The following is an 18,955-nucleotide window of genomic DNA, read 5'->3' as shown; positions in this document are numbered from 1 at the left end:
GTGGATCCCCAAGAACCCATGGGCTACATCCTAAATATTTGGTGACCTGGTCATGGGACTGCAAGTGAAAATTTTACAGATTAACTAAAACCTGCCTCATCGGACTAAGCTCTAGAGCTTCTTCCCATGAGGCACCAACCAATCTGACTGCAATATAGACTGAGATTCTTAAATCAACCTCCTCTTTTTCCCAAATGGAGAGAAAAACAAATGATTGTAGTAGTTTTCCTAATTGATCTTACTTTTCTTAAACTCAGATAATTATTGATGGCAAATCAAATTTCCACACTGTTTATTGCTACTAGCAGAGCAAGGCAAAGCAGATGCTGCCAAATCCCTGTAATAGGGAACCTACACAGGAGGAAATCCCAAATCAGGAGAATGTCTGCATTGTCTTTGACTCTGCTTTTTAGATCTGGGAAACCCAGAAATATTTTGGGAGTAATCATTTATTTATAATCTGGCATGCAAATGTATATAATTATTAAGATGGTTTATCAAGTTATTTTTGCTTTAAATAATGGGTGAAAAGTAATAAAGATAAAACTTTATAGTCATTTGTATTGTGAACTAATTTGAGATCTTTACTCACCTAACATTCAGATTTATTTGTTCCTCCAGATTCAGCTGAACTGTTGTCTTCTTTGTGAAGCTTTTCCTGATGTACACTGTCTCAACTTAAATGCCAATTTCCTAAAGGGACATTCTATGATCTCCCCCAAACGCCACTCATTTGAATCATGTTCCTTTCAGTGGTGTGCTGGTAAATCCTTAACCAAGCCTTCAAGATAAAGCCCTGATTTGTAGCATTACCAATTTCCATGGTATAAATACTTCTGTTATTGGCTGGTTTTAACATAACAAGGTGACATCTTTGAATGAAGAGTTGGGAAGTGGTGTGTGCATAATCAGGCCCCATGCTTTGCCCTAGGGTATCTGTGCTAGATATACCCTTTCATATCTTAATAGGTCTCCCTTCAGATCACAGGTCTATTCCTTAGTGTTTCAAATCTTATTTCCCTGATTGGCTGCTCCATAAGTTCAAGTCTGATTTGTTCCTTACTATTTCCCAGGAATTTTGAGCAGTACATGGAACTGATTAGTTTTAGATGTATATAATTTTTTTTCTAAAAGTCGTATTTTACACTTTTTCCCCCTCTATTATTCTTAGAGGAGCTTTGGCCCCAAATTATATGATTCTGAACTACTTAATAATATGTAATATTTTCCAAACGTTTGGTCCAGGAAAGGAATGGTGGACATGTGTCTTTGGTTTGGTCAGCAGCTTTCGCCTCTTCTTCCCTTGTTCAGGAAGTTCCAAGCTCCCAACACAGTCTGTCTCATTCTAGCAAGAGAATATTGGTATTTGCGTTACTAGCCACTCTCTACACTAGGGCACATGACCCAGACTCTGCCAGTAGGAATGTCTGTTCAAGATTTGAATCCGTAGTTTCCTTCCTCTTTGTTGGCAACACCAGCTCCTGGGAGTAGGAATTCATGAGGCTTTGACCCTGGCTCAGTACTTAGTGGGTAGATGTTGTGTGGAACCCACTTACTGCAGCTGATAGGGTTTCTTGGAAAGTGTGTTGCTGGATGTATTTCCTTTGATCTATTTTAGGCAATGAGGGCTATTGCTGCCCCATCACAGAGCTACTCCATTAGAGCCTCTATCTGACAAACTATGGAGAGTTTGTTTTCTTGCATAGCGTGTTCATTATCAAAGAGCTGGGCTTCATTACATCAGCCCATCAGTCCCATGTTTCTATAGACACACTCTCTGGTCCATATAAAGCAGTGCCTTCTCTGATGTGCTCAAAATGATTTAATGCACTTTTTAAAAATAGAGCAGATATGCACATGTCCCTGCAAGCCTAGTGATGTAAGCTCTTCAGATAATTGAAGATGCCAATTACATTTAACAAATGTTTATTGAGCACCTCTTATATGCCATGAACTATGTTAGGATTAAGATAGTTCACGAGGACAGACACCATTCCTATCTTCAAATGAATATTTATAAATGCAATGACTGTTATGAAGGCGAAGCCTATGGGATGATAAAACAAAGAGATAGAACCTAGTTCAGGGGTCAGAAAAGGCTTCCTTTCTAGAACTAAAAGGCTCAATTTCTATAAATGAATGGCCATATGTTCATCTACATAGTGAATAACCTCTTAGGACCATGATTTTACAATCTGTATTACATGAAGGGAGAGCACTTATTTTAAAAAATCTCTAAGGCTTATGGCTCCCAGTAGGTCAGTTGCTTCCAGAACTATACTGGACTGCAGTACTCAGGCAGAGTATCCATTTTCTGTGGATTATGAACTTGCTAACTTTGGAATTGACTGGGCCAGAAAAATGGACTTGACAATCAGCTGTTATCCTATAAGTCTTTGTTAAATAAAGAATCATGGTCAAAAGTGGCACCCTGTAGAGAGGAATCAATTCTAATGCTTGGCCCAGGGACATTTTTCCAAAAAAAGTCACATTGTTTGTAACTGACAGAAGGTTGTCTGGAGGGAAGTTTAAAAGTAATAAAAAACACCTATATTGCACTGACTGTGTATTAGGCACTGTTTTTAAGAACTTTGCATTTATTAACTCAGGTACTGTTACAAATCAACAAAGGTCTATTCTTATTCTCCTATTACAGAATGGAAGCACAGAGAGGTTAAGTGAATGCCAAGGCCAAACAGTTACTAATGGCAGAGACAGAAGTTCAACTCAGCTTTCTGGCCGTGGAGCTCATGTTCCTACCGACTGCACTTTGTCACTTTTCTTTGTGCAGACTATCATACTTTGGTGTGCTGCATTTATAATTATATTTCTCACAACCTTTTTGAAAATTTCAGTCACTTCTTTTCCTTAAGATTATGTGAAGGTATTACTGACTTCTATATTTCAACCATTAGCTAGTGCCTGTAACCCAGAGTTTCACAGACAGAACCTATTTCTGGAATCATATGTTATAGATGAGCTCTGCACCCATACACAATCATTTCTTATTTCATAATGAGGTTTTTCATTTTCACACAACAACCTCATAAAAAGACACATGCTTGGTGTTAAGAAACATATGCAATTGCTACAAATAACTTTCTATGCTGGCCTGCATACAAGAGAAGGAGAAAAAAAATTATATGCATAAGCCAAGTGTTGGTGAAGAGCAAAGTGATTTTGCATTGGGAATATTTTAGAGTGAATGCCTCCAAGATCCCTGCCAGCTCTAGAAGTCTAGTGCAATGGACTGGATGTTTCTCCCAACAAAGTTCAAATGTTGAAACCCTAATCCCAGCATGATGGTACCAGGAGGTGGGGCTTTGGGAGGTGATCTGGTCCTGAGGGTTGAGCCCTCAGGAATGAGATCAATGCCCTTATAAGAAGGGGCTAGAGAGGGCTCACATTCTTCCTGCCAGTAAGGATGCAGGAAAGAGTTAGCTGTCTGCAACCTGGAAGAGGACTCTCACCAGAACTGGACCACTAATCATAGGCAGGCACACTAGTCTTAAACGTCCAGACTCCAGAACGATGAGAAATAATGTCAGCACTTTATAAGCCAGCCAATCTGTGGTACTCCACGACTGCAGCCTGAATTGACTGAGATACATCAGAACAATGGGCCCAGGAAAAGGGAGGAAATACCTTTGCTTAGGATCACTTTGACTCTGAGTTTTCTTCAGGTTGCTGTCCACAACTGTTTTGCTTTGCTGTAAGTCATCTGAGGCTGCACTTTTTAAAAACCAGAGTAGCTTTTCATAATTCACCTGAAAATTAAGTATAAGAACAGCCTCATTTACTCTATATGAAGGGAAAAAAACCTGCTGAAATAAAATGTATTTGGAAACTTTTTATATTTAAAGTTTTAAAAAATTGTTTAAAAATAGAAATATAAGAGTTAGTGTCTTTTAAAATCAAATATTATTATCCCTCTGTACAAAATGTAAAATTCTACTTCCTGGTTGCCTTGTGTTTGGATAGGGCCATGTGACTAGTTCTGGCTAATGTCTTATGAGCAGAGGTGACAAGTGCCACTTTGGGTGGAGGATTGAACTGTTGCCATGAGACCCGTTGGAGCTCACTTCTTCCCTCCTCTCTTCTATCATTTCCAAAAATATTCCAGAGTGGCTGTTCCATCAGCCTGGGTCCTGTAGCTAAGATAGTGAGGAGAAGGGCCTATGGTTGACTTGTTATGGAAATGTAATGTGGATTAAAAAATAAACATTTGACTCTAGCCTCTCTCGGTCTCCCTCTCACATCTCTAACATATTTAGCATATAGAATGCATGCTTATGTTTAGATGAATTCAGCTTTTATAAGGATAAGAATCTATTAGCCTAGGTGAAAAAAATCTCAAAATTACTTTTCTACATAGGAAAGGACTGAGGGAATGTCACCCATGTCCACTGCTGATCTGGATGGGATCCTAGGAGCTCTGGTCTGTAGGTGACTCTAGGGAATTGGAGGGTAGCAGTGAACGAAGGAAGCTAGATATAAACTAGGTGTTAGCCAGAAAGTTTCATATATACTTTGTATAATAATTTGACATTGTATTGCTAAATAACTCTTATAAGTATTCAGAGATTTCACTTGGGGAGGTTAGAGAAGAGAGCACTAACATTTGAGTATCCCCTAAATGCTGGACATGGGACCACAAATTTGCATTTATCCTGTCACTAAATCTTGAGTCAACATCTATGAGGCTGGTTTTGACCTGGCTTTCCAGATGATATCACTGAGACATAAGGGACATTAAGTAGAATGAACCCCATGGGACAGAGATAAAGATGGAACTAGGATTAAAGTCCAGGTTTCTGAGGTTTGTTCTTCAGAAACAAGGCTTGCTATTCATACATACTCACTAATGATTTGTTCATGGCTATTAGTTCTTCTTGTGGATATTTTCCTGTGGTTCTGGGAACTTGGTTATATTTAGACCACACTATATTCTGCTACAAGTGTGAGTTCAGGCTCAGTGCCCAGAGATGTGCAGTATCCAAAGAACTTTGGCCTTGTTGGAGAGCTTGTGCCTCAGCTCTGCCATTAATTCTTGAGTGTCCTGAGCCAAGTCCTTGGCAACCTCTTGGCATCAGTTTTCTAATCTGTAAAATGGTGATTGTGGAGAGCAGTGACTTAGATTATGGTCTCTGACTGCCTTGTGGCTGCCTCTGCACTGGGAACTTCCTGTGCAAAGATGCAGATCAAGATTGTCCAGTTGCTATGATGATGCCCTACTTGAGGAGGCTCTGTGCAAAGGCAAGGCACTATATCAGTCTGGACATTGAGCTTAAGCATTAGCTGCTGAGGGTAGAGAATTCTGGGCATAGTCAGATAACCACAAAGTCTCACAAGTGATTGTGACCTTCAAGACTGTCTGCTTTGCAGAAACTCCACAAATAACCTCTTGATGAGAAAATCTATATAATAAACATGCTATAGTAGCTCTGGGTCATTGTTTCTCCATTGGAGGACAATGTGGGGGTACCTGGGATTGAACTCAGGGGCACTTGACCACTGAGCCACATCCCCAGCCCTATTTTTTGTATTTTATTTAGAGGCAGGGTCTCTCCGAGTTGCTTAGCAACTCACTTTTGCCAAATCTGGCTTTGAACTCACAATCTTCCTGTCTCAGCTTCCCAAGCCACTGGGTTTACAATTTTTTGTATTTCTAAATCCTCCATGGCTCCTACCAGTTTCTAATTAATGGTTGTGTGGGTCACAGCAGGTGGTGGTAAATCATATTTCAAAGATATCCCCTACCTCTCTCAGTCTAAGGACTTGTCCCAACAAACAGGAGATCTTTGCCAAGTTCTCTGTTCTGACTGAAAGAGCGCATTACTAGACTCAAGAGGGCCCATCATCATGAACCACCCTCGTGGTGTTGAAAGCAGACGGTAAAATTTAGGACAGGATACCAATTTCAAGAGAAATTAAACAGAGGTAAGAACCCTACATCTATTTTCTATTCCTGTCTGTTCTAACTAGAAATTTCCACATGAATATAAGTAAGCTTAGACATCTTTTATGGTGTGGCTATGAAGAGTAATCCCAAGACTCCTATGTTAATGCAGAAATATTCAGAGGTGAAATGATTTGATCATGAGAGCTGTAACCTAATCAGTCCACTCTAGTTTGGATGGACTAACTGGGTGGAAACTGTAGGCAGGTAGGGCACGGCTGGAGAAGGTGGGTCACTGGGGGCCTGCCATGAGAGGGTTCATCTTTCCTTTGCCACCTTCCCATTTCTCTCTTTGCTTCCTGGGTGCTGAAGTGGAGTCGCTCTCCATCGCCATGCTCTTTCACCACACTGTGCTGCCTCACTTCTGGCTCGGAGCAATGGAGTGGCCAACCATGGACTTCACCTCTGAAATCATGAACCCAGAATAAACTTTTCCTCCTCCAAGTAGTTCTTGTCAGGTATTTTGGTCATAGGGATGAAAACCTAACTAACACAGTGTCCATAGAAAAGGTTGTTTTCAAGGGAAAAAAAAAACACAACTTCTTAATTCTATTACCCGGTGGGTACAAATAAGAGACATAAAAGACATCCACACTTAGAATAGTGGCCATACCATTTCAGGAGAGCCCTTCCTAGAAAATCTCTGGCAAAGGATCTTGACTGTTGGCAATTGCAGAGGGACTCCATGCCTCAGGAAGAGGTGGCTCAGCTGAGACTGAAGGAGAAACCCTGAAGAGATTGGGTCCAGGTTCGTCAGCTCTTTCTGAATTTTGTCTAACAATCTGGAGCTCAGAGGGTGTGACTTGAGTTCCTTTCTGACCAGGGCAAGAAGAAAAGAATCTTCTTTTGTTGTTCCACTGGGCCTCTGGATGATATCCTAACACAACGATGAGAAAAGGAATGAACATGGCTTTAATACAAGATGGTGAAAAGCCCAGACAAGGATGCAAAAGTGCACAGGGGCTGGAATCACAGGGTCACTCCAGAGGGCGAGTATCCAAGCTGTGTTGTCATTAGTGTACCATGCCTCAGGTCTATTCCTTCAGGAGAAAAAAGGAAGCAGATCTTCTTAGAGTACACATGGCTCCTTAACATCCACCATCTGTCTTTTACAAAATAAAATTCTTCTTTAATTGCATAAGAATTAGGATAATCTATTTTATAGACTCATTGGATGGGGAAGTTTAGGGCCGGGGTTTAGACCAAGGATGAAGCCCAGATCCTGACTCAGTTAATTGGGAGCACAATGGCCCTTCAATCCTAGAAATCTCTGGAAGGAAGGTAGGTCAGGGACAGGAAGATGATGAATTCAGTTAGATCTGTAGGGTTTGCCTGTAAACTCATCAAGGAAGTTTCCCAGAAAGCAGTCTGGACATATGGAGTTTAGTATCCATCAGTCCATCCTCAGACTGTCTTATCATCTGCTCCACATTAAGTATACAGAAAAGGGGCTGGGGTGGTGGCTCAATGGTAGAGCACTTACCTAGCACGTGTGAGGCACTGGGTTCGATCCTCAGCACCACATAAAAATAAATACATAAAATAAAGGTATCGTGTCCATCTACAACTAAAAAAAAGTGTTTTTTTTTTTTAAAGATATACAGACAACAAATAATACCTGTTCATTCACAGTAGGAAACAACTTGACAACTCTGAGTACATACCTCAGGTTGGCTGGGGCCACCCCTCACCAACTGCTCCAAGGACTGGTCTCTAAGATTTCTCCTGGGGAGGCCATGCATGTAGGATAGTGACTGGTCTCCAGATGGTACAGAGCTGCAGTGGGCCTGATGAGGAACCTTAAAGAAGAAAGACAAGGGCTGAGGATGTGGCTCAAGTGGTAGCACGCTCGCCTGGCATGCGTGCGGCTTGGGTTCGATCCTCAGCACCACATACAAACAAAGATGTTGTGTTCCGCCGAAAACTAAAAATAAAAAATATTAAAAAATTCTTTCTCTCTCTCTCTCTCTCTTAAAAAAAAGAAGAAAGACAAATGGAAGCAAGGAAAGACAGGTTGGGGAGAGAGGAAAGAAGGGAGAATGTAAGACAAACAGCTCCTTTAAACACAATCCTGATTCTAAATAAATTAAATCCCCAATGAAGAAAGCTTGCAATGACACACATTTCAGCAATAGGCAATTAACACATGTTTGACAAATATGTTAACAATTAGATACTGTCTCATTTGTACAAGAAAAGTGTCTGTGGCAGACCTAAAAAAAAAAGGTAAAACATAAAGTGTTTGTAGGCAAATGTGGAGTATTTATTGATAAGAGCATCCTTAGGCTGTTTAAATTAGCAGGTTCAGGAAGAGCTGCAATGGAAATTGTGAGCTTTGTCAAGAATGGAAGAGATTAAAAAGCCAAGAATATTACGGCCCGTGAGCAATGTTATTAAAGGTTACCATAGAATAATAATCAAACTGGGGTCAAGAATAAAGTCCCATTGCATGTTGCCATAGAGCATAGTGTATGAACCAATTTTTTTAACTGTCTGCATTTTATGATGGTTTGACATCTTAGGATAAGGGACTCTGCCACTTAGGGAAGACTGCTCTTCCCAGGGCTGGGTGATTCCTAGAGACGGTAAACAACTCTCTTGCAAACACATCTTTCACTCATACAAACCAACCAATTCTGAGTTCAAACCCCCAAATGCTCCCTTTATCTAACTTTCACATACTAAGCCATTATTTATTCTGCCCCAAATCCACCCAGGACCAGGTTCTAGACAAATAGAAACCAACTTTATGTCCCATAGCCTGAGGGAATTATTCTGACCGGCCAGTACAAAGCTGTTCCCCTGCTCTGCCTTGCTTTTCCTACAGAAACCTCACCAAATTCTGTGGCTTTTCCTATATTGTCCTCTCACCTTCCCACTCTGTGCTTCCCCACGTGACCCTCATGGGATGGGTATGACCCCTTCTCTTGGGAAATGTAAGTGATTAACTCTTCCTTCAAAGGCAGTTGTCCTCATGTCTGTCAGTTTATTAGATGTGATTAAAACAAAATACCGAGTAAAAATTGAGACACGTGGTTATTTTTTAGTATCAGGCCACTGAAAGGTGACAAGATTTGAAGAACTGAAAACAATTATCTGTACACAATTGATAGTCATGCTGAACAACCTTTCAAGATGAATAGCAGCCAACAAGGGCTTAGTAGTCATGAAGTATTTTAAAGAAAAACCAAGAGGCTTTCAGAGTGGTCTCGGATGACCGAGGGTCCTAGAGGACATGTAAAAATAGCAAGCTATTTATTTGACCTATACTCTGTATAAGGCATGATGTGGGGGCTTCACTAATGCCATTTAATTTAATATGAGGTAGGTATTTTAAATCCTCTTTACATTAGGAAAGCTGAGGTTTGCAGAAGTTAAATAATTTTATTCCTTCATTTAAGAAATATCTATGACTTGCCTAGTCTGGTCAAGGCACTGTGGTAGGCCTGAGAGAAGAAAACCAGACTTACCCCTGCCCTTAGAGCTTGAGAGAGAGGAAGGCACAGCAAGCATATGGGGGTGGTAGGCCACTATTGCAATGGTCCAAATGCCCACCTAACCTTCCAGAGGGACTGACACCTAAGTCCAGGCTTGAAAAGTAAGTTACATCTAGATAAAAACGAATGGAGAGAGAAAGGGAGAAGAATGAAGGTGACAGAAAAAGGGAACTGATATAGAAAACTTCAAAGGTACACCCATGCATGTTAGAGAGAGAGAGAGACGGATGCTTCCAGAGCATAAATTTTTGGAAAAGGCAAAAGATAAGGCTGGAGAGGGAGGCAGGAAAGAGGCAGTGAATCAGCCTCTATGCTTTATTCTGAGGGCAATGGGGGACCATGGAAATGGTTTTAGCAGAGCAATGACTAGGTAAGTGTGCCCAACATTCCCTCCCAGTAAATTTTGCAGACAAGATCTGCTTCTTGTTTTTTTTACTACTGCCCTAAAATAAGAGAAATTTAATATTTAGTTCACAGAGAAATTTCACTCTGTTGAAATATTTAGTTAGGTCTTTCAGACATATTGTTCTGGGTGCAGTATTTTTCTTTGCAAATTATTTGCAACATAAAATATTCCCATTTTTTTTTTTTGGTATTTATATACATACAGAAAACCCTTGTGTATCTACTAGTTCCCCATTCTCAGATTCAATGAATGTCATAGGGAAAATAGTTGCATCTATACTGAATGTGTGCAGACCTTTTTTTCTTGTCATTTTCTAAATGATACAATAGAACAACAGTTTACATAGCATTGACATGTTGTTAGACATTTCAAGTAATCTAGAGATGATTTAAAGTATATGAGAGGATATAAGGATGTACCATGCCATTTTATATAAAAGACTTGAGCATCTTTAGATTTTGGTACCCTTAGGGGTCCTGGAACCAAGCGATACAGACAGATGTCTATATTTCATAGTTCCAACAGAGTCAAGGTGCCTGTTAGCCTTCTTTGCTTTCATTTAAACACCAGAAGTGAGAGCACCTTTATCCTTGGCACTCTAGAAACAGGTGAACAAGGCACCTATGGTTCCTGTCCTCATAGGTCTTTTGGCCTAGATATCACAAACTAAATGTTATATTCTCACCTACAGAAAAAGGAACATGCATTTCACTCTCACAGGTATTGTGAAGAATGAGTGTTGTGTACTTTAAATATTTTGTAAATTCCCAGACTATATTTGATACTATTTTTGAAGTGTATGCCCCTCCAGTAATATGATCTCCACATGGTCTAACACTCTCTCTTGTATCCTGCTGAACCCCAGCATCAAAGCCAGTGCTGAGTCTGTTGAATGAATAGAGAGACAGTGTCATGAAACAGTGACAAGCCATTGGCGCTACTAGTGCCTGGTTGCACCATCAGATTTCTCCCTTTACTAATATAAATCACCCTGGACTGAACTGCTGTTTTTTTTTAAAAAAAAAATAAGAGTGTCCCTAAAGTGTCAAAGAAGATGAAATGGGAAATTCTGATCAAGATTCATCTGACCTTGGGAGCTGCCAGAGCGCCTACAAATTTCTGATATATGGGCTTCTTTCATTTGGTTTACTTGAATCACAAAATACTGCTTGGGGGATGACAAAATAGCCTGAAGTGACTTTGATTAATAATAGTATTGTGATACTGGCTTAAAATAATTGGTACAAACAAAGCATAAAAATTAACACACATTTACTAACTCTCCTTGGCGGTGTTGAAACTTGCAAATGTTGGAAGTGTAAACAAATCTTTTAAATATTGCTCCTAGTAGAACAATTTTTAAGTGGTTACATTATGGAAGTTATGAATTCTGATCCTCTAAGACAAGAGAGCACAACTGCTAATTGTCTTAATATTGTGAGAAGTATGCTGTGGCTTGAGAGGAAATTCCAGAAAAAGCATCAAATGCAGACTTGAAGTTTGGTTTCTTAAACAACTTAGACCAAGCCCCTGATGTGTTCTAGAAAGCTGTCAAATGGCTCAAAAAAGGACATTGTTGATAATGAAGACAACTGTGAGAAAGAAGCCGGTGAAAAGTTTGATACATAGTTTTTAAAGAAATGTAGAATTAAAAAAAAAATTCCCAAAGATACTATACATGATATGTAATTTAAATATATGCTTCAAACAATTCACTGAATATTAATGCTTATCATTTAAATATTTTATACAATTTTACATTTTACATTTTTAAAAAATATTTTTTTTTGGTTGTCAATGGACCTTTATTTTATTTGTTTATATAAGGTGCTGAGAATCAAACCCAGTGCCTTACATATGCCAGGCAAGCGCTCTACCACTGAGCCACAACCCCAGCCCTGTATTTTACATTTTAACCTTTTGGTTGAGGAACTTTCAAACATGTAGCAAGAATAATCTAATGAAACTTCATAAAGTAACCACCATGATCCAATTATCAATTGACAACATTATTTTATTTGCACCCACATTACCCTCTGCTCTCCAGGGATGAAGTGAGCCCAAGTCTGTTGGTTTATCCACACAATTTCAGCATGTTATCTATAAACCTGTGCTTCTCAAAGTGTGGCCCTTGGTCCAGAAGCCTTGGTCTCATTTGGGAACTTATGAGACATAAGAACCACCCAGACACACTAAATAAAATTTCTCAATGTGAGACCCCAAAATTTGTTTCGATAAGGCTCCATTGATTCTGATGCATGAAAGGTAGGACTTCATTTAAAATGCAACCACAATAACACTATCACAATTTTAAAAACTCACTATTAATAGTAATTGCTCATATCATCAAATATAGTGTCTAAATCCCAATTATCTGATAAATCTTATTGTTATAGTTTGTTTATTCAAAACAAGAAACAAATACGGTCTGTATATTGCAATTGGCTGATATCTCTGACATCTTTTTTAAATTTCTATTTTTTCTCCCTCTTTTTCCTTTTGCCACTTTTCTTCTTGCAATTTTTTATTGAAAAGCTGTATTTTTTTGCCCTATAGAGTTTTATATAGTCTGTATTTCATTGCTTGCATTCTTGTACAGTTTAACAACATTTACCATATATACCATAGATGGTAGTTAGATCTAGAGTCTAGATCATATGAAAATTCAATTTGTTTAGGAAGTTTTTTTCATAAATGGTGTATTTTTCCTGTAGAAGCAACTGATTCTGGTTATCTTTTTGGTCACATTGCTTAAGTTCCCCCTTTTGGGGGGGGGACAGGATTTTGCAGAATTAGATTCTTATGCTACCATTTATTAATATATTAATTGGAATGCTTCACTGAAGAGAAACTTCCACTAGTTTGCTATTAACATACAGTTTGCACAGGAAATACAGATGGAGTAAATACTTAATTCTCTCATTTGCCAGTTTTAAAAAATAGTTTGTTCCCTAGTATTCTTTAGAGGTGATTAATGAGGGTTTTGTTTGTTTTTAAAAGTTCACTAGGTTATGAATTTAACCATATTTGATGTGGTTCAATCCATTGTTGTATTATTTTCATCAATGCCTACATTGTTCCATTTTTTACTAGTGGGGTCCTCTTTAAGTTAGATCTGATAAGTCTTAAAAGGTCTGTGGTATCTTTACTGCTTTTAACTAGATACTCCTGGAACAAACCTGGACTCAGCTTCAGAATTTCACTGAACAAAATGCACATCTAGGGTTCTCATTGATATGTGGAAGATTCTAAGTTGTTTTTTTTTTTTTTTTTAGTAGAAGGTGAGAGGAAATACTTTGACAGAATTCATTTGATATTTACAATTTAAATGTAGGATATAGGAATTTTATATGATCTCATCAATACTATATCTGTATTTTATTTCTTCTATACTAAAAAATCCCAATTCCAAAAAACACCAAGACTCACTTCCCCCATAATGTATATACAAAATAATGATAACAACATAGTAGCTCTGAAAATGTTTGTGTATATATATATATATATATATATATATATATATTCTTCTCATTATATAATACTTCTAGGGACATACAGTGAAGTCATGCTTCAAAGTCATTTATGTTAATTCAAATCAATTTGGTTTTACTGACAATTATGTAGTGGCCATTTTTCAAGGTGGCTTCAGTGGTACTGCCTCCTGGTTTCATGTTCTCATTTAGTCGCCCCTTACCCCCACCATTCAATTAGGGTTAGCCTATGTTACCAGCAAAAAGGTGAGGAAGTGAGTCATGCTACGTCTGATATGAGGTTATAAATGTAAATGATGTTGTGGCTTCTTATAAGGTTGTGTGTGCTCTATCTTTTTCCTCTTTATTGGATATTTCACAATTAGGGGAGCCACCTGCTATCTTTGAGCAGGCCTAGAGAAGGGGCCCAAATAGAGAAAAAATTAAATCTCTGGCCACAGTTGACAAGTAACTAAAGCCTCTAATAATAGTCACGTGAGCAAGCTTGAAGTGGATCCTCAGCCCCAGGGAACCTTCAGAGGACTGCCTTCCCAGGGGATATTGAGAATATAATTTCATGAGCTCTTGAGCCCAAATCTCTGATCTAAGCTGTACCTGAATTCTTATCCTGCAAAAACAGGTGAGAATTAATACAAGTTTATTGATTTAAGTATAACTTTTGTTATACTTGTTACAAAGCAATAGACAACTAAACTGGATTTAAATTTTTTATTTTTTTTTAAATTTTAGGAATTGATTTTAATATTTAATTTTGTTTTATAAATGTGCAAAATATTTATGTAGTTCCAATGCCCAAAACACAAGATTTATTTAGAAAAATGCTTTCTATTTTTGATCCCTCAATCCTGTTCCATCTATTTTTAATAGATAACTACTTTTTCCAAAAAGCCCTTGGGGATGTGGGTCAGTGGTAGAACCCCTTGTCTGGCATGTATGAAATCCTGGGTTTGTTTCCTAGTACTGCAAAAATCAACCAAACAAAACCAAAAACACCTCCAAAAACAAACAAAACAAAAAAAATCAAAGACAAACAAAAGTCAAAACTCTTAATTCCTTCATTTTAAAAATCATAAGGAATAGGTAGATAGATATCTGGTATAGGTAGATACTTGGTAGAGATATCTGTATATCTCTGCTTTTATTCAAATAATAATATATATAGATTATTTTATACAGTGATATATACCAGTATTTATATATAGTATACACACACACACACACACATGTATATAAAAGTTCCTAATTTCTTTCTTTCCTTCTTTCTTTCTTTCTCTTTCTTTCTGGTGCTAGGGATTGGACCCAGGGCCTTGTGCATGTGAAGCAAGCACTCTACTAGCTGATGTATATCCCTAGCCCCATAATTTCTTTTTATAGTTTCATAGTACTCCATATATGGATGTATCTTTGTTTATTCAGCCATTCCTTATTGATGAACATTTAAGTCGTTTATTTTTTGGTATAACAAGTAATGTCATAATGAATACCTTCGGAATGAAACCTCTAATAATTTTCCAGTGTTTTCTTAAGATAGATTTCTGAAAGTGCAATTTTCATACTAAAAACTAAATGCATAGGAAGAGCTTCTAATCATTGTAATGTTTTCTTCCAAAGTGGTTGTTCCATTCTAAATTTCCTTTATCGGTATAGCAAAGTATCTCTTTGCCACAGCTTTTAAACAAAGCATGCTATCAATTTCTTGATTTTGCCAGTAAGAAAATTTTATTGTAAGAAAGAATTAATTTATGTTCTACTTATTAAGAGCAAGGTTCTGTTTTTTGGTAAGTTTAAGAAACATTTACATTTGTTTTTCTGTAAAAACAAATTCATTTTGTTTGTTCATTTTGCCTATTTTTCTAATAGTTTAATCTCTTTTTTCACATAGACAATTCTATGTGTTAGGTCTATATTTTATCATGGTATCAATGGCAAATTTCTCTTCAGTTTTTCAGATTTTGGTACTTTGCTTACAGTGGTTTTGTCCATAAATAAATAGTGAAAATTTCACTCTTTTTCTTAGTATATGTGAATGTTGAGTCAGAGTTAAGAAAATTCTCTTTCAGCCCAGGAGATATATATATATATATATACACACCATATATAATATACCATATACCATATAATATATATATATATATTCCATATATGTATGACATATGTGGAATAGGCCCAATTTAAATTTTCTGTGTGACTTTCCAATATTCTCAATATCACTGATTAAAAAGTCCATCTTTCCCCTGTTCATTTGTGATGTAAACTTTACCTTACACAAATTATACTAGGTAGATTTTTCTTTTGAATTCTATAGGTCTTCTATTTACATGGCATATATATATGTATCAATCACCGACTCATCGGTGTTGTGCTTGGCCATGTGGTGGACTGATTGCTTTAACCAACAATATGTTAGTGGGTATGACATAAGCAAAGACTTAAAATGTACTTGAGTAGTTGAATTTGTCCTGTATCACCATGCGATGAACATGCTTGGAGGGACCCGATGGATTCAGAATAAGAAAAACAAGCAGACTTGAACCAAATAAGCAGATACAACCAAGCCCAGACAAAACCCACATGAGCTTAGTAAATGCTGCCTTGGCTCATATATTTGAATATAAGCATATTCAATTATTGTTATAAACCACTGAGTACTGGGTGATTTATTACACCGCGGTATTGATTTATAATAGCTAACCGGTACAGATAGGGAGGTTTAGAGAAAAGAAAGTAGTTTGAGGAACACTAAAGTCACTGGTGGGATAGAATGGTGGTCTGACTGGGGCGACGACAGAAGAAACAAATGAAAGAAAACATTCTGAGAGACACGAAGGTGGAATAACGGAAAAGAGATTGGTTGGACATCAGAGTGGGGGGTTGGAGAAAGAGAAGGAAAGTATGCTCAGGTTTCTTGCTGGCACCAATGGAAGAATGGTGGGATCCTTCTAGGAGATACAGACTACCAAAGGAAGAGCAGGATCACAGGTTCTGCTCTGCACATGGTGAATACACTGTGAATACCCTCCTGGTCCTTGACCTCTGCCTATTCATCTATTCAATGAAGATAGAATCATGTGCTTCTTCCTACCTCATGGAGTATAGCAAGGAAAATACATGCCAAAGGGTTTAGAAAATCATGCCCATGCAGTGAACTGTGAAGACTATTAAAATTAAAGCACACTTTTATTTTCATGCTGACAGATGCAAAAATCATGATCAAATTTTATTTTTGAAACTGTGTTACTGAGTTTGTTGCTCGTCACACTTTTTTTTTTTATTTTTCTGAGAGAAGGCAAAGCTAATGATTCTGAAAAACAATATAACAATATATACATCTTCAAAGACTTACCCATTAGGAGCAGACTCTCCAGGAGAAACATCCTAAGGATGATGGGAAGAGGAAACAAGCTCTCTTCACATGAATCTTCACAAATCACTGAAGCCCTCTGGGTCTCTTGTTTTTCATTTGTGAAATCAAGCTTTGTACTTGTTGATCTATACAATACCTTATTGTTCTCATATACTTAAAATGGATTCTTGCAGCATTTTCAGCTTTATTTACCCCCTACCAATGATACTCATTGAACTTAATCTGTTATTTCACACTTGCTCATCCTCACTCATGTTAGCTCCGTCTTTATCAGCAACTTTGCTTTTGGAGCAAATTCAGCCAGTCCAAATTGCCTGTTATGTCCCAGGCAGGGAAACTTATTTTCATCTATGTGTGAGTGACAAGGATCTAGAAGGAGTTCTGATTGGTTTGCTTCTGTAACTGCGGCAGGATTCCATTTACCACTTAGTCAAGGTGGTAATGAGGGTCTCTGTAGCCGGCTACGGTGGCAGCCATCTGGCAAGCCAGCATTACAGGCCTGCCTGGCAGACAGAACCAATTAGTCAGTCCCCACACTTCCCACGAGGCCTTCCTGAATTTGGTGGCTGGGTGTTAGCCCTGCTGAGCCTCCCACAAAACCCTGATGAGTTCTGAGAAAAGAGAGGCAAATCCCCTCTCTCTGCTACCACAGACCCAGCAAAGATTCCAGATCACGGAGGTCCAAGAACTGCTCACCCAATGAACATTCTGCCCATTGCACTGGTGGATGCAGAATTCATGGCACGAATGGTGGGTGGAGGTATTAGGAGAAGTGTCAAGAAACAAATTTCCATTTGTAAGAGGAAAACTAGAATTGATTTACAAATTTCCATTTGTAAGAGGAAAACTAGATAAGGGACATATTAAATCAACCACATTATATCTATAGAGAGGAAGAGATGCAATTTAGTGATTCAGGACCTACTACTTGGGCTTGAATTATGACTTTGTCACTAGTTAGCCTTATGAAATTGGGAAGTCACTTGACCTTTTGTTATTCAGTTTCCTTATCCATGAACTAAAGATAATAAGAGTTCCTACCTCACTGGGTGCTTGGGAAGAGTAAATTAGTTAATATATGTAAAAAGCTTAGAATAGTGCCTGGCACATAGCAAATGCTATCCAAGTGTTAGTTCTGAATATGACTCTTACAGAGTCATTAAATATGATGTGTAGGATGATTTTTTTTTTCATTCCAAGGAGAGAATTCTATATATGCAGTGAATTGAGCAGGATAACAATGAACATACACATAATGATTCCATTCTGTATCTACTCATGGAGAAAAGAAGAGAAATCAAGGGCAAGAGAACCACTAGTTTCTTTGGTTACATTTTACTTCCTTCTCTTTTCCTGAATTTCTACATGAGTACGTAAGTAATATTTTATAATTAGAATAATCAATTAAAAATACGTATGAAATATTTTATAATTAGAATGATCAATGAAAAATTCAAGTGAAGAAGAAGGAAAAAAAAGATTTAAAAAGACCTGGGTAAACATCTTACCTGCACACCTGAGTCACTTCAACTTTTCTGAGTCTCAGTTTTATCATCCATACCACGATGATGGAAGTAATAGTGCTACCTATTAATAGTAGCACTATTTATTAATTTTATTAATAATAAAATTTACATGCAAGCAGTCAATAATAAGTGTTTTTTAACTGAATTATTATTACCAATGTCATCCTTGGGAAGCAACAGGAACAACAAGAAATTTATCATTGTCAGAGTCAAATTTGAGGGTACAACTCAAAAGTCTTCAGAAATTCATCCTAGATTATTTCACCTCTCCAGATTCATTATCTCCTGCTCTAAGAAGAAACAAAATTCAAAAACTCATTCTGGGAAAGCCAAAACAAAACAAAAACAAAACTCAATAAATGGGGACTAGGAGGCCCTGGTTCCAGCCTAGGCTATGCCACTAAACGTTTTGAAAGAGTCACTTTTATAAATGGACTTCAGTGTTGAACTAGACCTTGTGGAGCAACGTGTGACGTCCATTGGTAAGCTTCCACTACTCAAAATCTGTAATACTTTGAGTAGTTCTTATGAGCAAAAGACCACAAATCCCCAGGTAGTCCTTTTCTCATACAACTAAAGACTAGATAGTATCTCAGTGATTTTAAAAGGGCTATTAAATTTTTCAACCAAAAATAGTTATGTTAGAGTTTGCTGCAGACCCTAATCAGTATTCTACTAAAATATCTGGCTGTCACTTAGAGCTTGGCAGCAT

The 18,955-nt window shown here is 37.8% G+C and overlaps 1 protein-coding gene across 1 annotated transcript in view; it reads right to left on the bottom strand.

Annotated features, from left to right (window-relative positions):
* CUNH1orf87 (chromosome unknown C1orf87 homolog) overlaps positions 1–18,955 on the bottom strand; it is a 75,381-nt gene that overhangs the window by 36,905 nt on the left and 19,521 nt on the right. The window contains exons 4-6 of the mRNA XM_048816302.1: positions 7,624–7,758; positions 6,573–6,836; positions 3,646–3,767 (exon numbers count right to left, since the gene is read on the bottom strand). Coding sequence (XP_048672259.1) covers positions 3,646–3,767; positions 6,573–6,836; positions 7,624–7,758 — 521 coding nt within the window. The remainder of the gene's footprint in view (positions 1–3,645; positions 3,768–6,572; positions 6,837–7,623; positions 7,759–18,955) is intronic.

This window comes from Marmota marmota, unplaced genomic scaffold (assembly GCF_001458135.2).
Source record: "Marmota marmota marmota unplaced genomic scaffold, marMar, whole genome shotgun sequence".
NCBI classification, from domain to species: Eukaryota; Metazoa; Chordata; class Mammalia; order Rodentia; family Sciuridae; genus Marmota; species Marmota marmota.
Note: the sequence above shows the minus strand (reverse complement) of the source record. Positions and strands in the feature narration are given on the sequence as shown.